The sequence below is a fragment of a genome, unplaced genomic scaffold (genome assembly GCF_019419815.1).
Source record: "Pyrus x bretschneideri cultivar Hongxiangsu unplaced genomic scaffold, Pyrus_bretschneideri_v1 Contig18, whole genome shotgun sequence".
Lineage (NCBI taxonomy): Eukaryota > Viridiplantae > Streptophyta > Magnoliopsida > Rosales > Rosaceae > Pyrus > Pyrus x bretschneideri.
In genome coordinates, this window is record NW_025999479.1 from 5,095,820 (window position 1) to 5,120,308 (window position 24,489).

Here is a 24,489-nt window from a genome sequence, read left to right on the forward strand (position 1 = left end):
ATTCAGTAAATAAGGCCTACAACAATATGGATTTTTTTTTCTTTTTCTTTTTCTTATCACTATGATTCGTAAAAAACAGTCCCTATTTATAAATTGAAAATTGCTTTCCCTGTACTAACTCGTTTTCACTCTGGATTCTCATTGGTATGTATTATGATTTCTATTATTCCAATCTCTATGTGAAATTGAAATACTATGTTATTTGATGATTTGCTTCATGAATTTGAATTTGAGTGCCTTCTAATGAATGTTGTATGAGATTCAGAAACAACACTCTACAGTTCAATGTCAAGAATGAATGCGCGTTATAGACTGTATATTTTGTTTTTTTTGAAGATCATGTAATCTGTTATTCAAAAGGAATTATGTGTGATGAGTGCTGAACTATCTATTGATACATGATTCGAGAACTCGACAACTTTTGAATTGTTTGGTCCATGTGTACATTTATCATTGAAACTACATATATGGTCAAATTGGTTCAAATTTTGTTATGTAAAGTTTAACTAGTAGTAGAGAAATAGTTCAAGTCTACTGATTTCATTATGATCTGCTGCAGTTTCACTGAAAACCTTGAATTTGGCAAGTGTTCCAATTCTTATTGGTGGCAGTAACTTTAAGAAGTGGGGACGTGAGATCAAGATGTTGCTCACACTCAATGAATTTGATACTGCAATCAACAATCCACAACCCTCATCACTAACTGATAACAGTTCATACAACAGAGCCTGAGAGGTGGTGGAGATCAAATAATTGGCATTGTCAATCTTGGAGGCTGGCATCACTTATCATGTTAGAGGAGGTATCAAACAACATGAATTTGCTTTTGATTACTTCAAGGCTATTGAGGAGAAATTCCAGAAACCACATAAGCTGAAATTGAGCATCATACGACACTCTTGACAACATAAAGTGTGAGGGGTAATGGCTCAATTAGGGATCACATTTTGAAGCTTTTAGATGCTGCCGAGAAACTTGACTGATTGGATGTGCATATTTTAGAGATACAATTAGTGTTTACTGACAATCCCAACGCATAATCAACAGCTCGATCATGCATTATTACAAGAAGATAAACAAAGCAAATTTGAGTCGCTCTACACGGTAGGAAGTCCGCACTACTGCCAAGCAAATTTGAGTCGCTCTAAACGTTGCCTTGTGCTCACTAGGTTCTGAGCGGCCAAAAACAAAGTGCGAGTGGATCATAGTCATTTATCTGGTCAAAATCATTTGAAAATATTAATCTCCCTTTTAGAAACCATATACAGTTTTTTTGAGAAAATGTACGATATTCAATAACGATAGAAATACATGCAATCAATGAGGATAGGATGCATACAGTGGGCCTCAATAAAACCTTGCCAGGAATTTCAACTCGATCAAAAGGAAAAAGAATGTCCCGCACCAAACAAACCAGGAATTACTACCCTCAAAGAGAAGATCCACAATTACATCAAGAGGTTCTTTAAACCAAGGAATAGGATTATCACAACTCAAACTCATTCGTGCTAATCTATGCACCACTTTATTTGTCTCCCTACCGCTAAAACCAACTTTCCATTGGGGCAACGCCTAAATCATCGAGCGAGTATCATTTAGAATATTTTCGAACAGCGAGTGATCCCGTTGACCATCATGTTGAAGAGCTACCATCACAAGTAACGCATCCCCTTCGAAAACCAAGGCTTGTAATTGCTTCTCCATGACCAACCATATATAGTTCAAAACTACATACTAGTATCTACTATAATATATAATTAAACGAAATCTGATTCAAAATCATCAATTCAGAAATCATACCAGAACAACCAATAATAATACTAGTATTTACTTGTAATTAACAAGAAATCCCGGTGAATCTCCTCTCACAGGTGGTAAGTAATTTCTTTTCCTTCAATTTGGAAGCCAAGAAAACATGTGATCTCCAACTATGTACTTATAATCCTGTGAACATAATTAAAATTTAAAGCAAGTAGTGAAAGCCAACAGAGAAGTCAATGGAATTTGAGAAAATTGAACCCACCAAATTTACAAATCAACCAAATGACACCCAAAAAATATACAAAACCCCCCTAATTTTACGAAATACAATCAAATCAATAATACCCAGACGACTAAATAAGAAAGGGGGAAAGCAATAAAACCTAGACAACTTAAATATTATGTAGAGGCGGAAGGTATAAGGGTGAAAGCAAACATACCCAACTGCAATCCAAAGATTTGGTCGGAAAAGCTTTGCCAAACCCCTACAACTCGTCGGAAAACGAAGTCGTTAAGGTTTTGTTGGAATCAACACAAAAATCGAGACAAAAATTCACATGTAATTGTTCTACATGTACCTTTGTTCAATAGAAATCGTTTGGTGGTGATCTCGAGCCACGTTGTGCCTAAATTCAACAGAAATTAGTCTGAAAAACCAGAGTGAGTTGCAATGAGAGAGGAAGTTAGGAGAGAGAAGAAGGAGAAAGAAAGGAAAAGGAAAAGGGAAGGGAACAGAACAAAATGAAACATATTACCAAAGGGCATTTTAGTTATGTAGCTGTTCAATTTAAAAAAAAAAAAAAACACACTGAAGCAGGGGCAAAACAGTTAAAACACTATCGGTGAACAATGTTTTTTGCTGGGTGTTAGTATATAGTAATTCACTAGAAAGTGGTGCCCTTGCGTTACTGCGGGATAAGAAAGTTCGTAGGTAATAACAACTAAAAAATTAATAAAAATAGATTCAGCATAATTTCTAAGTTTTTGAGTTTTGACTAACGTTCTATTAATTTATACAAACAAATGCATTGAGAAATAAAGAGTAAGTGAAATTGGATACATACCTGGGTAGAGAATTTGGATAACGTGTATTCATTGTCTTAGTTTGAAAAGAAGATAGTTTGTATATATATTAGTAATAGCTAATTCCCCTGTAGAGAAAGCTTAGTAAAAATTGAGAAACTGAGATTAAGGGGAATTCTGATCAAAGAATTGAGAATTAATAGGACTTGGATCCTATCTTTTCTTCTAGCTTATTACTATTTGGTATGTATATAATGAAAGAGTTATCTTGTTGCCAAGTTTGAATTTCACCAATCATAGGTTTAAGAAACTTTGGACAATTGTTCTGTTACAGCATACAACTATTCTCATGGAAAAAACACAATTGAATCAAATTATAATTGTACAATGATAGTTAGGATGTTGTATGATAGTTTAGCAGCATATCAATTTTTTTTGCAATAAGACAATAGCACTTATCAACTTATACAAATTTGAACTTGAATCATTTGGGCTTCAAAAAAAGTGAACGATCAATAATATAAAAAATCTATGCAACCACAGAAGAAAAATTTATTTTGCAAATAAGTTGTCCTATGAACACTGAGTGCAAACTGCAAAAATCAACATTATCCACAATGTTTATTTTGAACGAAACACAATTTAAGAGAAAAAAAAAAAGAAAAAAAACTAATCAATTAATTTCTTTTAACAACACATCTGATTTATAACACATAAAGTGAAGGCTGGATTATTAAAAAAAACCTAATTAATAGGTGACATGCATTTAACAAATGCATATGTTTAAAAATATATATCCATTAACTGAAAGAAAAATTATTATCACAATAGAAAACTGCAATGTTACCCTGTAATATTCACAGTAAACCAAACATTCAACTTTTCTGGTATCAGAGTATATAACTATAAACTTATAAGCTGAGTTCGTAAAAAACCGTTTGATATATAATTTAGACCACGATATTCAGTGTTACTAAAAACGATACCACAATACACCATCTAAATTCCATATACAATTTAGACCCACATCATTCACAGCAATGAGATAGTTGACGAAGAAAAAAACAGAAATATAATCTTTCACAGAATATTAGCAAAGTGAAAAGCACTTACAAACACACTCAATTGTTGATAAACTTGACAGCTGAAAGCTAGCTTGACAGCTAAAATTTCAACGGGAACTCTGACACAACAAATTTTTTTTCAAACCAAAATTAATCTGCAGATGATTTCAAACACAAAAATAATTAGTTTTCAAACAAAGATAAGACTAACTTAAAATATTTGCTGGCCAATTTGCATAAGAGGAGAACAAAAATGAAGCTTTTATCAACATGACTGTCAAATTTATACACATTAGCATAAATCTAATTTAAACACTTAACACATAGGATTTATAAAAGTAAAAAAGAAACAAACTGATGGTCTAATTATAACAAATAACAGTGTAAATGTTAGCAAAATAACTTGTCACATAAATTAACTAATACTGGTAAACCACAATATTAATCCACCTTGAAGAGACAAAATCGATAAAAAAAGAAAAAGATAAAAAAGAAACCAAAGCTTTAACCATCACATATAACAAACAGATTAACGAATGCACAAAAAGCGAACAAATTGAGTCAAACTGAAAAGAAAAAGTAAATTCAAACAATTGGAAAACATACAGATGAAGCAAAACATGTGGAAAAAGTCCAAAAAACTGAGTAAAAACGAAAGAAAAAAATAAATGCAAACAACAAAGAAACATATACAAAGAGCAGGTAGAACCATGCACAGAGAAGCAGCAAAAATCCTAAACTTATCTTATTGTCCTCAAAACCTACCACATCCTTCTCACTGCTCAAAATCCAAATAACCACTTAAAATTGATAAAATTACAATTAAATTAAACAACAATGCACCAAGCAACATTTAAAAGCAAAATCCAGTAAAGGTAAAGATGAATTGAACAACCTAAATGAATGGAAACATTCATACCTCAATTGAATTTTCAACTTGACTTTCTTGCTTAAAAATCTTAATCTACAAAACCAAATTAGTTTTATCAAACAACATTCAAAAATAAAATCCAGTGAACGAAAACATCAATTGAATAACCTAAATAAGTGGAAGCATTCATACCTCAATTGAATTTGCAGCTTAATTTTGTCCGTTAAAAATTCTGATCTGCAAAGCCAAATCAGTTTTATCAACAATAAACTATCAATTTATGAAAGCAAGGGCAACGCATAAAATGAACATTAAACTGGGAACGAAGTCATCATACTTTACTATAGTCTTGTGACAATTTGTCATTTGTAGTTTTTTAATAGAAATTATTATACCATACTTACGATTTCTTCTTGTTCATAGCACTAACTATTTGCACTGTAGAAAATTCTTCATGTGAATAAATTGAGTTTATACACCTGCACTTATATTTTTGTCTTCACAGAAGGAAAATTTAAAACCAAAAGATTAGAGTTTCTTAGTTCATAATTTTCTTGCACCATACAGAAATAAAATAAAATAAATTCAGAAAACGCAATCTCACATACCAATCATACCATACACAAAAGCCAAACAAAAACATGACAGCCAATAATAAAATGAAATGGAGAACTCATTAACCTATTTATTAACAATTTTCTTATGTAGATTACCAACTGTCCATTCTTAATTATCAAATTCATTAAAACCATTCAATCTCTTATATGCGACGGTAGCCCTCGCACCCCAGAACGACAAACCAAAAATTTATCAATGTCTTAAACCTTTCAAAGACTCCACAAACATACATAAAAATACATACACCGAATCATTTTTTGTATCTATACACCAATAATTTGACATTCAATACGGAAAACAAATCTATAATCCAGGCTTTAAATACATTATAAACTCAATTAATACAAACAAACAAAGAGCATCACATCAAACAATTTCATCAGGTCCAGAAATCTGATTGCCTCATCACTTCACAAAACAATATATTTGAAAACAGATTGAAACGAAGCACCACTAAACTGCTATTTCCTCGAAATGAAAAGAAAACCAACTCATCCAGTTACACCTAGGATCCAAACACATAAACAGAACCCTCCAAATTAAAAACTGTTCTCATTTTTCCTGTATTTATATTTATCAAATCATCCATTTTTTTAGCTTTTTGAATAACATATAAAGCCATGGTCCTGAAGCAATGAAATGAAGCTAACGCAACTTCCACCACACTGACAAACACATTGGATCAACTACTGTCCTAGGCATATCCATTCCTCGCTAATCTTTGGGCTTTTAAGCAAAAATAAAAAATAAAAAAAAATTGGGTTCACCCATATAAAAACGGAAACAGTCAAAGTAAACTCAAAAATTAATCATGGCTATCCGTATCTATTCCTCACAAAACTCAGGGCTTTTAATTAAAACACTAAAAAAAAAAAAAAAAAAAATTGTTCACCCACAGCCAAAAACGTAAATATCAAGGCAAAACCCAAAAACTAATCATGTCCATTCCTTTTTTTTTTTTTTTTTTTGAATTTTGAGGGACAAATCGTGGTATTTTCAGGCAAAAATTGAACCACAAACAATAAAAAAAACCCTAATAAAATATAAATTTAAGAGCAAAGAGATAAATTATATACCTCACCTCAAAAGGGCTTGCAAAGTCGCAGTAAAACCCTAAAATTGGAAGAACAAAGTTCCCTGCAACCAAAAAACGAAATCAGACGAAAGAACCAGATGCAAAACACGAAAAAATAAAGAAAACATTGAGCAAAATAGGTGAAGAGCCAAACTTTACAACAATCAATTTAAGGTCGCAGTAATACCCTAAAATTGGAAGACCAAAGTTTCCTGCAACCAAAAAACGAAATCAGAGGAAAGAACCAAATGCAAAACACGAAGAAATAAAGAAATCGTTGAGCAAAATAGGCGAAGAGCCAAACTTTACAACAATCAATTAAAAAAATTTCTTCCTAACAAAAAAGAAAATAAAACAACGCATGAACAAACACACCTAAAGCAGCGTGACACTCTTCCACACGGTCCGATCAGAATCAAAACCGAAAGACAGACGGAGAAATAGAGAGAAACGGGAAGACAGAGAGAAGAAAAGAAGAGTAAGGTTAAAAAGTGGAAGATGCTCCTGAAACATACAACACGGACGGAACAAAAATGAGAGTGACAAAATGGCCAATTCACCAGCCGACACCACTAAAGCCCAAAAAACATGAAGAGTGAGGGGCAGAACCGGGTGGGCACTGTTAATGAACAGTAGTCACGTTTTTTTTTTTTTTTTTTGGAAGACAGAATTATATATCAACCGGCAAAGATGTCAAAAGGATACAAGAAAGCCTACAAGAAGGCAAATAACCAATACAGCGAGAGGGAAGTGCAAGGAGGTAACTAGAACTAAGACACTGCACCAAGTACTACCGTGTCCCTCCTCACACTACCAACACAATTAATGTGGACAGGAAATCCGTTATTACACAAAACATGAATAAGGGAGGATGGGGTCTATCGATCCATGTAAAATCACACGCCTCACTACAACGCCGAGAAGCTACCAAGTTTTAATATAGATAAAATATCACTAAAATATGCTAACAAAGTTGCCATTTTTGTTCCAGAGCGAACCAAGTTATATAAATAGCTCGAAACAACTCAAATTTTTTAATTGAGCTTGACTCGTATAAGAAGCAAGCCAAACTTAGTTTCATATCTTGCACAAAATAAAATAAATAAATTACACAAGCAAAAAGCTTAAATAGAGTAATATTCAGTTTATTCACCTTGTTGTGAATTTTCTAGTGTGAAACAAAAAAGAAATCATTCTCGCCAAATTTTATTGAGTCTCTTGAAGATGATTATTTTTTGAATTTGACTTTTTAATATAGAATTTTAATGGTTTTACAGCTTATCTTAGGGATGCTTTTGTCATTAAGCAATAGCTTAACTAACTCTAACATTTCTAACCCTGACATCTCAGCGGGCATGGGACTCGACTCAATAAGTTAATATAAAAAGAAGCATGATTTTAAAGGAAGATGATAGTGTTAACCCAAGTCAATCTGCCGTTTCATCCAATCCATGATATGATGCTCCACATGCAGTGCAGAATCCCAGTCACAAGCATGGGTGTATGTACCTGCCATCATCCACTGTGCTTTACAGATTGGAAGCATATTCCCACGTTAAGAATGTATGATTATGCATAGTGGACAGCAAGGATGCCACTTCCAGTGGCTTTGTTTATTAGCATGGGTATGTAGTAAAGCTGTAAAGGATGCCACTTCCAGTGGCTTTGTTTATTAGCATGCGTATGTGCTTTGTTTATTAGCATGCGTATGTAGTAAAGCTGTAAAGGATGCCACTTCCAGTGGCTTTGTTTATTAGCATGCATATGTATTAAAGCTGTATATAAAACCCTGCTGCAATTGCAGCAGATTAAGATTGACAGATTGAATCCAACCTTATAAACATCTCTGCACACCTTACCAAATCCCAATCAAGAAAGCACTGCGTGCTAGTGTTTTTATATCACCTTACCAGATCTCAATCAAGAGAGCACTGCGTACTAGTGTTCTTATATGGTATCTAGAGCTTTTTTTGTCTAAACGACAAAATATCCTAACCTGTTATTCTGTCCATCATCGCTTCCATGGCTGGAAACAATGTCACTGCTATCAACCCTAACCCCCAAACCACCATCTTTCAACCTTTTTCCATTATCGTCAATATCAAACTTGATAGAACCAACTACCCACTGTGGTTGGCTCAAATTCTCCCTATTTTAAAAAGCCGGGACTTGATGGGGTATGTTGATGGCACCTTGGTGTGTCCCCCAAAACATGTTGCTGGTTTGACAACCGTGAATCCTGCGTACACAACGTGGGTGCAACAGGATCAAATGATCCTTAGCTGGATTAATGGATCTCTGAATGCGTCTGTCTTGTCTGTGGTGGCAAGCAAAAGAACTGCTCGAGCTACTTGGGAAGCTCTGGAGCAAAGGTATGCATCCACGTCTCAGAATCGTATTTTGTTTCTACGGAATGAATTGTTGCAGACCAAAAAAGGTGATCTCTCTGTGGCGGATTACCTTGATCGCATAAATGTGATTGCTGACAATCTTGCTCTTGCTGGGCAACCTGTGAGTGATGATGATCTGGTCCAGATTGTGTTGAATAATCTTGGACCAGCGTATGAGATGACTGTGAGCGCAGCACAAGCTCGTGACAACCCTATCACTTATCCTGCCCTTGAATCCTTGTTGCTGACAACAGAAAGGAGAATGGTGGAACACAATGTTCCGTTGGTTGAAGGAGCCACTGTTAATGCCTTCATGGCTTCTCGAGGACGTGGGGGTGGTCGTTCCCGTGGTGGTGGACGCGGGAACTACTCACATCGTGGTGGTGCTCAACGAGGTCCCAATCCTCGCCATTACAATGCTTCACAGAATAATCAAGGTACTGGCGAAAGGTTTGTTTCTTGTGGTGATAGAATTGTGTGTCAAATATGTGGTAAACCAGGTCATCCTGCGTTGGATTGCTACCAGCGCATAAACACTGCCTTTGAAGGACGAATTCCGGCCAAACGACTCTCGGCCATGACTTCTTCACCAATTACTCTTAACAAACAGCAGAATGGTTCTTGGCTCCTAGACACAGGAGCCAATGCACACATTACTCCTGACATTCAGAATCTCGCCAATCCAAAAGAGTATCACGGGAATGAAGGAGTAGGAGGTGTAGGTAATCACACAGGCATCTCAATTGCACATTATGGTTCCAGTAAACTTCAAACTAAATCTTGCTCATTTGTTTTACGTGACATTCTTCATTGCCCAACTGCCTCCACTAATATCCTTTCTGCTCAGCAGTTTACCCTAGATAATGATTGTTACTTACTTATTTTTCCCCATGTTTTCCTTGTAAAGGACCTCAAGACACGGAAGACGCTTTTCCGAGGGAGATGTGAGAATGGGTTGTACCCATTTCCAAATGGCAGTGGTTGTCGTAAGAATTCTGTTACTACATGTGTGGGAGTTCGAGTGTCGGTTCAAAAGTGGCATGCACGTCTTGGCCATCCTGCAAAACCAATAATCAAGTTTTTAATTTCAAATAAATTGGTACCAATTCATGGTACCTCTGATGTACGCTTTTGTGAGTCATGTCCTCTAGGTAAAAGTACTAAATTACCTTTCCAATCGTCAGAGTCTAGGTCTCATTTTCCTTTGCAACTTATTCATTCAGATGTGTGGTGTTCTCCAATTCCTTCTAACGAAGGTTTTCGTTATTATTTGTTGTTTGTGGATGATTATTCGCGATATTCATGGATTTTTCCCATGAAACAAAAATCTGAAGTTTTTGCGATATTTGTGAAGTTTAAAGCCAAAGTTGAAAATATGTTTAACCAATCCATAAAAACTCTTCAATGTGATGAAGGTGGTGAATATAAGAATCATTCTTTTCAAAGGTTTCTTGATATTCATGGTATTTCTCAACGTTTTTCTTGCCCTAAACATCCTGAACAAAATGGTTTAGCTGAACGAAAACATCGACATATTGTCGAAACTGCCATGGTTATGCTTGCTCAGTCTTTCATGTCAACTTCGTTTTGGTTTGATGCATGCTCAACTGCCACATATCTAATAAATAGATTACCTACTCGTGTATTATTTGATACATCTCCGTTTGAGAAATTATTTCAAAGAAAACCCAATTATGAGTTTTTGAAGGTGTTTGGTTGCCGTTGCTTTCCATGGCTAACACCATACACGCAAAACAAGTTACAACCAAAATCAAAGTCCTGTGTTTTTCTTGGATATTCTTTGAACCATCAAGGATACAGATGCTTAGACATGACCACAAGACGAGTTTATTTGTCTCGCCATGTTCTATTCGACGAGGACTCATTCCCTTTTAAGGGACTCACATCTCCTTCTGGCAGTGTCGACAAACAAGGTAACAATTTTTTCCCTCATATCTTAACTAACTTTCCATTACCCACTACTCCACCATTCATGGTTGAACCTGTATCCCAGCTCAACCCACCTTTAGACCCTAACCTTTCTATAGGACCCTCACTATCATCAAATGAGCAAGTTTTAGTAACTGAACATCGTGTGCAACCCACTGTCCCTAGTGATATTGGACATTCTATGACTACACGGTCTAAATTAGGGGTTCTCAAACCAAATCCAAAATATGCTATGCATGTTGCACTTGATAACTCTCTTATTGAGCCTACCTGTTTCAGTCAGGCAGTCAAACATCAGGCGTGGAGAGAAGCTATGGCGCAGGAGTTTAATGCACTACAAAGAAATGGAACTTGGAGCTTAGTTCCGTACAATTCTACAATGAATGTGCTACCCAACAAATGGGTGTTTAAAATTAAATGTCACGCTGATGGCACTCTAGAGCGTCATAAAGCTCGATTAGTTGCCAATGCTTTTCATCAGAAAGCTGGTGTGGATTACACCGAAACTTTCAGCCCTGTGGTAAAGCATAGCACCATTCGACTCGTGTTGAGTCTTGCTGTGTCAAAGAAGTGGCCTGTACGCCAACTTGATGTGCAAAATGCGTTTTTGCATGGATATTTAAATGAACATGTTTACATGAGACAACCATCAGGCTTCATTGACAACCAGTTTCCTCATCATGTATGTAAGCTACATCGATCTCTTTATGGTCTCAAACAAGCGCCTAGGGCTTGGTTTCAACGGTTCTCTGATTTCTTGTTTCAACTAGGGTTTGAGGAATCTACGTGTGATTACAGCCTTTTTGTGTTTGACAGGCAGGGTGTATATATTATTCTGTTAATTTATGTCGATGACATTCTTATAACAGGGAACAATCCACGCCAGGTGGCTCATTTGATTCAGAAACTTGGTAGTTTGTTTCAAATGAAAGATTTGGGACCGCTCAGTTATTTCTTAGGCATTGAAGTAAAGTATAATAGTGATGCCATGCATCTGTGTCAGTCTAAATATGCACTGGATCTCCTCACTCGCACAAAATTCACAGATGCCAAACCTATTTCTACTCCTGTGTCGTCTGGTCAGAAACTGAGTGCTCATATTGGCGATCCTTACGGCAAACCAGATATGTATCGCAGTGTTGTGGGGGCGCTCCAGTACCTCACCATCACACGACCTGATCTGTCCTACGCTGTGAATCAAGTGTGCCAGTTTATGCATTCCCCGAAAAACACACACTGGATGGCAGTCAAGAGAATTCTTCGGTATCTAAAGGCTACATATAATCATGGCTTACTGGAACTGCTACGTTGATAGCTTATTCGGATGCAGATTACGCTGGCAACCCTGATACTCGTCATTCTACAGGTGGTTTCTGTGTTTATTTGGGTTCTAATCTTGTCTCCTGGAGTTCAAAGAAGCAGAAGACCGTTTCACGTTCGAGTGCAGAAGCGGAGTATCGCCAGTTAGCTTATACTGCTGCAGAATTATCATGGTTAAGGTCTCTCTACAAAGATCTTCATTTAACTTTGGTTCCACCAACCATTTGGTGTGACAACATCTCCTCAATTGCCCTGGCGTCCAATCCAGTCTTCCACTCACGCACTAAGCATCTGGAGGTCGACTACCATTATGTTCGTGAAAAGGTGGTTCGCAAACAGCTCGTAGTAAGTTATGTGTGTTCTCAAGACCAGCTTGCTGACATTTTTACTAAAGGCCTCTCTTCTTCACGATTTAAGTTTCTTGTCTCCAAGCTTCCAGTTGTTCCCCCACCTGTTCGCTTGCGGGGGGCTGTTAACCCAAGTCAATCTGCCGTTTCATCCAATCCATGATCTGATGCTCCACATGCAGTGCAGAATCCCAGTCACAAGCATGGGTGTATGTACCTGCCATCATCCACTGTGCTTTACAGATTGGAGGCATATTCCCACGTTAAGAATGTATGATTATGCATAGTGGACAGCAAGGATGCCACTTCCAGTGGCTTTGTTTATTAGCATGGGTATGTAGTAAAGCTGTAAAGGATGCCACTTCCAGTGGCTTTGTTTATTAGCATGCGTATGTGCTTTGTTTATTAGCATGCGTATGTGGTAAAGCTGTAAAGGATGCCACTTCCAGTGGCTTTGTTTATTAGCATGCGTATGTATTAAAGCTGTATATAAAACCCTGCTGCAATTGCAGCAGATTAAGATTGACAGATTGAATCCAACCTTATAAACATCTCTGCACACCTTACCAGATCCCAATCAAGAAAGCACTGCGTGCTAGTGTTTTTATATCACCTTACCAGATCTCAATCAAGAGAGCACTGCGTAGTAGTGTTCTTATAGATAGTACCACTACCAGTGTGGTCCTCTCATATCAAAGAATACTGAGTAAAACGTTGAAATTATTTTCAGAGATAATTATTTTGCTTCTAAGAAATCATTCTGTTTTTATTTCCAATAGAACTCACACACCTTGAACACATTCTTCATCTATCAACTATAACATGACTAAATTAAAACAACTGCCGCAATGCGCATGAACGATTCTAGCAACTCTCTTCCAATTCCCTCATCACATGATGGATGGCTACGAGGGTTCAAGCAACTCCAATTTTCTGTCCATGCATTGTTCAATACGGCGAATTCAAGGTGTTTGCCACATCAATGACAAAGCGGTACTTAACATCAGCCTTGGCAATTCTTTCAAAGGCGGTGTGGACGTAATCCATCGGAATAACTTCGACGTCCGCTGTGATATTATGCTTTGCTGCAAAATCTATCATCTCTTGTGTCTCCTTCATTCCCCCAATCGCACTACCAGCAATAAGCTTCCTCCCTATTAGAGATTTATAGAGTTTCAGTCAATCTTAAAACAAAAAATGTAGGCAGAACTAGCCGCTAGGGAAAAAAATGAACTTACCCAAGATTAACGGGAAAACTGGTAGTTCGGGAGGTTGGATTGGAGCACCCACCAGAATTAGTTTTCCATTGGTCTTCAACAACTCAGTCAATGGCAAGAGAGGGTGAGGGGCCGAAACTGTATCGATGATACCGTCCATTGTACCCATGGCAACCTAATTGCATGTAATCACATCTAAGTATGTAATAAACACAAACTTCAAATGAAAAGGTCACAACGAGAAAAAAAATTTTGCTCAACAGTTTGACGTGTTCCGTTGTTGGACTTTAATTAGATACTGTTAATCAAATTAGTGAATTCTTGTTACAAAGATCTCACTGGTGCAGGTCCACAACCGCCTTATTTGGACTTTGTCTTCAAATGTTCATTTAACCCAAAAAGGAAGTGAATTCTGCTGGTTTAATGGAAAATGTCAAATGTTATAAATATACCTGCAATTGCTCCTGGTCATGACTAATCAGAAATTCATCAACACCAAGTTGCTCCACTGCTTCCTTCTTCTTATTCGGGGAAGTACTGATTACAGTCACTTTTGCTCCTACAGCTTTTGCAAACTTCACTGCCATATGGCCAAGGCCACCAAGTCCAACAACACCCAAGTGCTTACCAGGCTCCATAAGTCCAAAGTATCTCATTGGACTGTACACTGTGATCCCAGCACACAGCATAGGTGCAGTACCTTGTAACAACAAGTTATCTGGGATTTGGACAGCAAAGTGTTCATCGACTACTAGTTTGTCTGAGTATCCACCAAATGTTCTTGATCCGTCTTCGTGGTGTTTGTTGTATGTCCACACCATTTTGGGGCAGTAATTTTCTAAGTCCTGCGTGCAGTTATTGCATGAGCGACATGAACCCACCATGCACCCAACTCCAGCAATGTCTCCTACTTTGAATTTTGTGACATTGCACCCAACCTTTGTCACTTCGCCTACAATCTCATGACTACAAAAAAAATTTATGATGTAAAAACTGACAACCAAAAAAGAATTACTCAAAATCAGCTTAATTATTAGAGATAATACATTGAATAATGGAAGTAGGTACGTACCCTGGGACGATGGGATAGATTGTCATTCCAACTTCGTCCTTAGCAAGGTGAAGGTCGGAGTGGCAAATGCCACAATAGAGTATCTTGATGCGGATATCATTATTACCAGTGGCTCTGCAAGTAAAAAAGAAACACACATAACACCAACTTGTTACTACTAATGAAACCTATATCTTACTTATACATCAATAGCTTAGAGTCGCTAAATTTGTCACCAAATGATATGTGACTACATATTCCATAAATGAACGGTAAAGATGAAAAACTACGATATTGTTTGTTGAATAAAATTTGATCATCAATGTAGCGCTGATACGAAGAAATAATTGAGTACCTCCTAGTGAAGTGGAACGGAGAGAGAACCCCCGAGGAATCTCTAGCGGCCCATCCATAGGCTTTCACTACTTCCTCTTCTGCAACTGATATTTCTTGAGACATTTTGCAAGATATTGTATATCTGTGTTTGATAGCTAATTTCAAAAGAGATCGAGTGATTGAAAATATTGAAATCGCAAAGAGTCTGTTCTGTTTTATTGCGTTGAGGGTTTGTTGTGCATTTTGTTGGGGGTTTACGTACATATATATACTATATGGTTGGGTAACATGCAAGAAATGTAAGAGTACGACCAAATACATCTTTCTGAAATTGTTAGAGTCATCAGTGACGGATAATTCACGTTCGTGGACATTTCTAAAATCTCCCTCGCCGATTCACCCTTCCCCAAGCCAAAGAATAAAGAACATTGACCAAATCAATTGGACAACTCTTTTTCTGGTTAGTATATGATATACAGCACGTTTTTTATGGTGAGAAAATTTACAATCTCATGGAGATATTTTCCAAAGTGGACATTTCTAAAATCTCCCTCGCCTATTCACCCTTCCCCAAGGCAAAAGAATAAAGAACATTGACCAAACCAATTGGATGACTCTTTTTCTGGTTAGTATATGATATATAGCACGTTTTAGATGGTGAGAAAAGTCACAATCTCATGGAGATATTTTTCCAAGTGCGTACATGTCATAATATAGGTTGAAAATTTTCTCCAATCACATAAAAAAGGGTGGAATTAAATTCGCATTGCCTTATTCAGATTTTACTAATTAAACTTCACTAAATTAATATAGGATTAAGTTCGGTTAACTACGCAATCATTATGAGTAATATCAAATTGGTCCACTTTTTAAAACATTCTAAATAATTACATAAAGTTCTGAAAAATGAACATCTATTAGATTCACTAGTGTTAAGTGATGTCATGAACAAATATGAACGTATGTTTTAACTCAAGTCATTTATGGAGTTTTCAGTCTCCAAATCAACCTATTTTAGCTAAGCAAATCTACGGTTTAATTTGGCTAAAAGGGGTCGATTTGGGTGATTAGAGCTCCAAAGATGATGATTAGTGAAAACTAACTTTAGTATTTATCCAACTCATCATTTAATGTTAGAAACATCATTACTTAATGTTAGTAAATGTGGGATCACGATTTTCCAAAGTTTGAGTAAGGTAGATTGGAATACGAATACTACTAAAGTCTAGTTGTTGAACCGTATATTTTCACTAAAAAAAATAATAAACAAAAATATAAGAGAAGTGGAGTAGACGTGGAGAAGTGTGGGGATTGTAAGTGCCTATTTTTAAGGGGTGAAAACAATATGGAAGTTGTCGTTTTATCACTAAATATATAAAAATAAATAAAAATAAAAATGGGATAAAATCACCGTAATCACGTTCTGAAACTTCAAGAAGTGGTTTGCTACAGGCCCATTGTCCCACGTCTTCAATTACAGCAACGTAGTGGCTCTTCCAAACCGCTCCACTTCGTGAAAATGGCAAGCAATTGCTCCACGTCTACTCTCTATAAAAGGAGGGGACGGCAAAAGCATACGGGGGGAGAGACATAAAAAAACGCTGCAGAAATTGAGAGACAACAGGGAAGAACAGACGGCAGAAATCTTCAGAAAGTTAAAGAGAGATCAAAGAAATAAAGTGCTGCGGAAATTCAAGGAGACAAAGGCAAACAGAGAGGAGGATACACGGCAAAGGAAAGCAACGAAGCATTCAAAGGTACAAATCCATCCTTCTAGATCTTTCTTTGTTTGGTTTCTCTCGGCTTTGCAGGAAAAAGAAAAAGAAGCAATTTGCTTCTTCAATGCTCTTCGCTCCCCACCTCTGCAGTCAATCCCATGAATTTCTTCGGGGTGGTCTAAACCACCCCGTGAAATTCCAATCAAATGCAAGAGCTCCGCTCCCCGCCGCTGCAGTCAATCCCATGAACTTCTTCGGGGTGGTCTAAACCACCCCGTGAAGTTCCAATCAAATCCAAGAGCTCCGCTCCCCGCCGCTGCCGTCAATCCCATGAATTTCTTCGGGGTGGTCTAAACTGTTGGGGTTTAAAAATGCTTCACTACTTTGGAGATGTTTATCTCACAAAGGAGAATGTAATGCAGCGGAATTTGATAGGCAAGAGAAAGAAAAAAAACACTCAAAGTGTTATACAAAAATTTTTATTCTCACACAATCTTAATACAAGAGGAAACACTCAAACACACTCACACTTCACTCTTTTTCTCACTTCTTGCTCTCTTTCTTGCTCTCACTTCTTCTTGCTACATAGCAACACACACACACACACCTAAATTTATAGGCATGCATTTTGCCGACTTACTCTGCCCACCGACTTGGGCATTGCAGCAATGACCACATGATTTGCTGCCTCTAGATCTTTCTTGAATGCACACCGACATTGGCTTGCATAATACTCCCACTGACTTCCATTGCTGGAATTTTCCAGCTACTAACACCGACATTGATTGCTAGAATTTTCTAGCATTTGCACAATAGGCTTTGGGTTGGATCACTTGTCATGGGCCGAAGACAAGATTACCATTCAACATCCCCCCTTAATCTTGTTTTGTGACGCCGATTGAGTTTCTTAGTCTGACAAAGTCTTCTTGTTTGAGGGGCTTGGTGAATATGTCTGCGATTTGGTCTTGAGACTTCACGTATTCCACTTGCACATCCTTTCTTGCAATGCACTCTCTTATGTAGTGATAACGGGTATCTATATGTTTGCTCCTGTTATGGAATACTGGATTCTTTGCTAGAGCTATTGCAGACTTGTTGTCGACATAGATCTTTGTTGGCTCTTCTTGTCGCATTCTTAATTCTTTCAGCAAGTTTCTCAGCCAGATTGCATGACAGACACATGAAGTAGCAGCTACATATTCAGCTTCGCAGGTAGAGAGAGTGACAATCGGTTGCTTCTTCGGCATCCATGTGAATGCAGTGTCTCCCATGAAGAATACAAATCCAGTAGTGCTTTTTCTATCGTCGGAATCTCCTGCCCAATCACTGTCGCTATATCCAACAAGTTTGTAGTTATCAGAACTTGAATAAAACAAGCCAAAGTTAACAGTACCTTTGAGGTATCGAAGAATTCTTTTGGCCGTTTTCAAATGTGTAGTTGTGGGATTCTCCATATGGAGACTGATTAATCCGACAGCATAGAGAATATCTGGTCTTGTGCAAGTCAAGTAGCGCAAGCTTCCAACTAGGCTTTTGAAAAATGTTGGATCTACGCTTTCTCCTTTGTCATACTTGGTTAGTTTGACTCCGCACTCCATTGGCGTGCTCACGGGCTTGCAGTCGTCCATTTTGAACTTTTTCAGTATCTCCTTTGTGTAGCTTTCTTGGGAAATGAAAATTCCTTCTTCGTTCTGCTTGACTTCAATGCCTAGGTAATATGCCATCAACCCGATGTCGGTCATCTCAAATTCTTTGGTCATCACTCTCTTGAACTCTTCAAACATGCTTGGATTACTCCCGGTGAAGATTAGATCATCCACATATAAGCACACAATCAAAATTTCTCCATCTTTGACTTTGACGTAGAGAGCATGTTCATGAGGGCACTTGATGAAATTGTTTTCTTAAAAGTACTTGTCGATGCGACTATTCCATGCTCGTGGCGCTTGTTTTAACCCATAGAGGGCTTTTTTCAGCTTCAGAACTTTGTCTTCATGCCCTTTGATCTCATAGCCTGACGGTTGCTGAATGTAGACTTCTTCTTCAAGGACTCCATTTAGGAAGGCAGACTTCACATCCATTTGTTGAATCTTCCAACTATTTTGAGCTGCCAAAGAAATTAGTAATCATATAGTTTCCAACCGAGCAACAGGTGCGAATACCTCATCATAGTCGATTCCGGCTCTTTGACTATAGCCTTTCGCCACTAGTCTTGCCTTGTATCTTTCGACCTCTCCATTGGTATTCTTCTTTGTCTTGTACACCCACTTGACTCCGATGACTTTTTGTCCTTTCGGAAGAATAGCGAGTTCCCATGTATCATTCTTCTGGATTGCTTCAATTTCTTCATCCATTGCTTTCCTCCACTTAGTATCTTGCACTGCTTCTTGGAAGTCGACTGGTTCACAATCAGCAAAGAGACAGAAAAGTGTAGGATTATCAAGTCTTTCAGCTACCTCATAAAGATCTCGTATACTTCTTGTGCGTGGTACTTCTCTTTCATTCAGACTCCCACTTGACAATGCTGATGCTGATGAATTACCATGATTAGTTGATGTTGGTGAAGCAGGTAGAGTAGTGGATTCTTGTTGAACCTCTCTTGCTTGCTCCATCATCCCTTGTTCATTCTCTTCTTCAAATTAAGGAAAGAAGTGAAGATCACCTGCATGCGGGCCAAAATCCCATTCTTCTTCTTCATCGAACATCATGTCTCGACTGATTACCGTCTTCCCATTGTTTGGATTATACAGCTTATAGCCTTTTGAATTGGTGTCATAGCCGATGAAGATGAACTTCTCACTTTTGTCGTCGAGTTTGGTTCTCCTCTCGTCTGGTACGTGTACATGGGCTATGCTTCCAAAAACTCTTAGCTGAGAAATACCTGGTTTTCTTCCACTCCATGCTTCTTGCGGAGTTTTTCCCCACACACTCCTTGTTGGAGACCGATTAGATAGGTAGACAGCACATGCTACAGCTTCTGCCCACAATTCCTTAGGCAATTTCTTGCTTTTGAGCATGCTTCGAGCCATGTCAAGGATGGTTCGATTTTTTCTTTCCGCCACTCCATTTTGTTGAGGGGATCTTGGAACTGTCAAAGGTCGACGAATTCCATTTGCTTCACAAAACTCTTGAAATTCCTTCGAAGTGAATTCTCCTCCTCAATCAGATCTCATGGCTTTGATCTTGCAACCACTCTCCTTTTCTACAGCGGCTTTGAACTTCTTGAATGCTCCAAAGACTTCTGATTTCTGCTTCAAGAAATACACCCAGGTTTTTCTTGAAAAATCATCAATGAAGAGAAGGAAATAATTATTTTTACCCAAAGAGCTTGGTTTTATTGGACCGCACACATCGGTGTGAATGAGCTCGAGTGGCTTCTGGGCTCTTGTGGTCGACTTCTTTGGAAAGCTTTTCCTGAACTGTTTCCCAAGTAAACATCCTTCACAAACTTGATCAGGGTGGCTGATGCACGGTAAGCCTCGCACCATCTCCTTCTTAGATAATAACTCCAATCCCCCAAAGTTAAGATGCCCAAAACGAAGATGCCAAAGCCAAGATATGTCTTTGTAACATATCTTGAGACACTTTGCAACATCGTTTTGAATGTTCATGGGAAACATCCTATTCTTTGACATTTTCGCCTTGGCAATTAATCTTCCTTTGTCATCTCTAAGAAAAAGGATATAATTTTTCGTATGAAAATCATAACCTTTTTCTAAGAGTTGACCCAAACTCAAAATGTTGCTTTTCATATTGGGCACGTAGTAGACATTTGAAATTAATTGGTGACCGCCATTTTCCAAGGGAATAAGGATGTTACCTTTTCCTTTTACGGGTATTTTGGATTCATCTCCAAAAGAAACGTTGCCACTCACTGATTCATTGAGCTCTACGAAGATGCTTCTTCTTCCGCACATGTGGTTGCTAGCGCCGGTGTCAAGGTACCATGTATAGTCTTGGTCTCCATCATTGTTCTTGCATGCTAGTAGCACAACACCATTCTCTTCTTTCTCTTCTTTCACATAATTGACCTTCTCATCAAGTCTGCTGTTTGGAGCTCTACATTCCCAAGCATAATGCCCAAACTTTTGACAATTATAGCATTGAACTTGAGATTTTTCATACCTTGAGTTTGAGCGTCCTCTTCCGCGACCTTTTGTTGAGCTTTCTCCTCTTTCGTAGTTGCTATGGTTGTTTAAGTTCCAACCACATCCACGCCCATGTCCACGTCCGCGACCTCGACCACGACTTCTTCCGTATCGGCTTCTCTCGTTGTCGAAGCTTTCTTCTTTCTTCTTTGGCTGAACATGCGTCTTAAGGAGCTGCTCATCATTCCCTTGCCTCTTCTTATGTTTCTCTTCATATGCTTGTAGCGAACCCATTAATTGCTCTATACTAATTTCTTCCAAGTTTTTAGTTTCTTCAATCGTCACGACAATGTGCTCGAACTTGGGGTCCAACGAGCGTGGTATCTTCTCCATAATTCTAACATCTTCTAACTTTTCTCCGTTTCTTTTTAATTGATTGGAAATGGCTAAGACTCTTGAGAAATAATCAGAGATTGATTCAGACCCTTTCATTTATAGAGATTCGAACTCACCTCTTAATACTTGAAGACGAACCTTTTTCACTTGTTCGGCTCCTTTGTAAGAGGTTTGAAGCTTCTCCCATGCTTGCTTGGCAGAGGTTGCACTCGAGACCTTCTCAAAGCCATTGTCATCTAATGCTTGGTAGATAAGGTAGAGAGCCTTCTTGTCTCTCTTTCTTGAATCTTTCAAACTCTCCTTCTGGGGTTGAGACAGAGTAGCTTCATCTTCTGGCTCAGTGTAGCCTTTCTCCACGACTTCCCAGACATCGTGTGCACCCAAAAGGGCCTTCATTTTGATACTCCAATTATCGAAGTTGTTGTTGTCGAGCACTGGAACTTGGAAGGCTGCCATAGCATTGCTAGCCATAGCTCTGGTACCACTTTGTTGGGATTTAAAAATGCTTCACTACTTTGGAGATGTTTATCTCACAAAGGAGAATGTAATGCAGTGGAATTTGATAGGCAAGAGAAAGAAAAAAAACACTCAAAGTGTTATACAAAAATTTTTATTCTCACACAATCTTAATTAATACAAGAGGAAACACTCAAACACACTCACACTTCACTCTTTTTCTCACTTCTTGCTCTCTTTCTTGCTCTCACTTCTTCTTGCTACATAGCAACACACACACACACACCTAAATTTATAGGCATGCATTTTGCCGACTTACTCTGCCCACCGACTTGGGCATTGCAGCAATGACCACATGATTTGCTGCCTCTAGATCTTTCTTGAATGCACACCGACATTGGCTTGCATAATACTCCCACTGACTTCCATTGCTGGAATTTTCCAGCTACTAACACCGACATTGATTGCTAGAATTTTCTAGCATTTGCACAATAGGCTTTGGGTTGGATCACTTGTCATGGGCCGAAGACAAGATTACCATTCAACGTAAACCACCCCGTGAAGTTCCAACCAAGTCTAAATGATCACTGCAACTGCAGCCGCCGATCACCACCATTTGCAGCAGCAACAAATCTGAACCTACAGCGGATGAAAACAAAGGAAGCAACTGGTCCCCGTTGTCCGTGCTCACATATGCAGCAGCCCCTCAACTAACGCTCTCCAAAATCAGATCATCAAGGTCTCTACCGGTGATTGTAGCAGTTCGGCATGGGAGAACAAAAAAAAGGTCCTTGCCTATTTAAGAAATTCCGAAGATGGTGAACAAGAAAAAAGATGAAGCAAGTGATAAACCTACAACGGAAGACTAAAGGAAGCATCCCCATCGTCGTCGTCTCGGAGTCCAGAAGAAACTGAAGTTAAGGTCGGCGTTAAAAAAAAAAAAAAGAAAGCTGCGCTCACGCATAAAGTGCATATAAAAAATAATGCAGGTTTTGGCCCAAGTCTCCAGCGGAAAAGAAGATCGCTTGAGTCATTGACGGAGAAAAACGGTGCATAAAAGAAACGCACAATATCTTCTCAGAGCACTGGAGAAACGAAGAGGAATAAAAATTCCTTCTTATCCTCTGCAAAGGCACAAATCTCCGGCTAAGTCTGCATGTGACATGCAAAAGTCCAAGTCTCTGCACAAAAGCTATGCTGCTGTCGAAAGAATGCAGAGATCAAGAAAGTAATTTTAAATATGACTCGTCATATTTATTGTCATAAACTAAAAGACTGTGCCTCTGTTCCGCAGAGAAGAAGACCATTGGTTACTGAAGTAGGACAAAGTGCATCCGTGGTTCGAGATTCGACAGAAAAGAAAATTGCTTGCAGAAATTACCTATTGATCATGGTTATCCTCAAAAGCCCTTGGTGTTCTTCCTTGCGACAGAAATCCGAAGAAAGCACAACCAAAGAAGAATGGGCGCTGGTTGTCGCTGACCAAGTTTCATTCGAAATCCTGTTTAAATTAGGAATTGGAAGAAAAACAGATCTCCAGCAAGCAAAAAAGTTTTCGTGACTTTAGTCGAAGACTGGTTTTATCCCTGCAAGGACAAATCCATGCGGGAAGTAGTGGCCTCAAAAGAAAGTGCATTTTTTCATATAGCACGTGGCACCTCAAAGATGAACAAACTATTATCAAAAAGTTAAACTCAAAGTTGGAGACAAAGGACAAAAAGAAAAAGAGTTTAAAATTCAGAAGGAAGAGAAGAAGAGTCCCAGCCAAAAAAAAAAAAAACACAAAAGAAACTTTTGTCACATCAAAAAGTAAAATTTAAAAATGTTGATGTGGTCTTCTTTCCTTGACAACAGGAAAGTCACTCACGTGGCAATCTAAAGAAAGCTATAACTCCCCATCCAAATTTATATTGGCTCTGTAAATGACTGACCCTATGAATTTGAATTTGGACCAAGTATTGAATGGCGAGGGGACGGTGCGTATTAAAACGAAAAGAAATATGAAGACAATGTCAACATTGTGAGGGCAATGTCGGCATCAAATTGGTGGATAGGCATCACTTCAAATACCGTGATGCAAACCATCTCAAAGCACAAAACTCGACGGATTTGTCATCTAGTCGACCTATTCCACATCAAAATTTCAAATGGCATGAAGCCGCAGTAAGTTTCAAATGGCACGAAGCCGCATCATGTTTCAAATGGCACCAAGCCGCGAAAAGTCTCAAATAGCATAAAGCCGAAAAAAAACGCTCTAATGGCTTAAAGTCCTCACCCGCATGAATTAAAACTACACAAGGCATTAAATGCTCCAATGACTTAAAGTCCTCGCCTACATGAGCTAAAACTACACAAGGCATTAAACGCTCCATGCGCTAAAACTGCACAAGGCATTAAATGCTCCAATAACTTAAAGTCCTCGCCTGCACAAGCTAAAACTGCACAAGGCATTTAAAGGCTCCAATGGCTTAAAGTCCTCGCGCCGCATGAGGCATCAAATGCTCCAATGGCTCAAAGTCCTCGCCTGCACGAGCTAAAACTACACAAGGCATCAAATCCAAACAAGTACCAAATACCAAGGAACTACGAGTGACTTGATCCCTTAACGAGGGTACGTAGGCAATCTAGGGCTCCACCTAGATGCAGTCACAGAATCAAATAAACACCCAAATCCCCAAGTTACGATTTATTCATATTAGAATCAAAGGGTATTCCTTTCCCAAAAGAAGGGTTGTAATTAATAGGCGTGTAGCCTAGAATGGGTCGAACTCAATTTAATAAAACCCTCTTCAAAAATGAATGGGGGTG

At 38.2% G+C, this 24,489-nt stretch overlaps 1 protein-coding gene across 3 annotated transcripts; it reads right to left on the bottom strand.

Annotated features, from left to right (window-relative positions):
* Positions 1–13,122: 13,122 nt before the first annotated feature.
* Positions 13,123–23,557, bottom strand: LOC103954697 (probable mannitol dehydrogenase). 3 transcript variants are annotated; one of them, XM_048582002.1, is made up of 7 exons: positions 22,228–23,557; positions 16,435–17,091; positions 15,043–15,165; positions 14,709–14,822; positions 14,089–14,602; positions 13,658–13,811; positions 13,123–13,573 (listed from the first exon to the last, which is right to left on the bottom strand). In XM_048582002.1, exons 3-7 carry the CDS (start codon positions 15,144–15,146, stop codon positions 13,368–13,370), a joined length of 1,092 nt encoding a protein of 363 aa, XP_048437959.1. In that variant the 5' UTR covers positions 15,147–15,165; positions 16,435–17,091; positions 22,228–23,557; the 3' UTR covers positions 13,123–13,367. The 3 variants fall into 3 exon arrangements, with proteins under 3 accessions (XP_048437959.1, XP_048437958.1, XP_048437957.1); XM_048582001.1 differs by having other exon boundaries at positions 15,043–16,668; positions 16,750–17,091; positions 22,228–23,555; XM_048582000.1 differs by having other exon boundaries at positions 15,043–17,091; positions 22,228–23,555.
* Between the last annotated feature and the right edge of the window lie 932 nt (positions 23,558–24,489).

Coding starts and splice junctions, on each gene's coding strand:
- LOC103954697 (XM_048582001.1), bottom strand. CDS start 15,344: ATGTATTTGGTCGTACTCTTACATTTCTTGCATGTTACCCAACCATAT. Junction 14,603..14,708: donor ATCTATCCCATCGTCCCAGG/GTACGTACCTAC, acceptor TTTTTTTTGTAG/TCATGAGATTGTAGGCGAAG. Junction 13,812..14,088: donor ATGACCAGGAGCAATTGCAG/GTATATTTATAA, acceptor ACATGCAATTAG/GTTGCCATGGGTACAATGGA.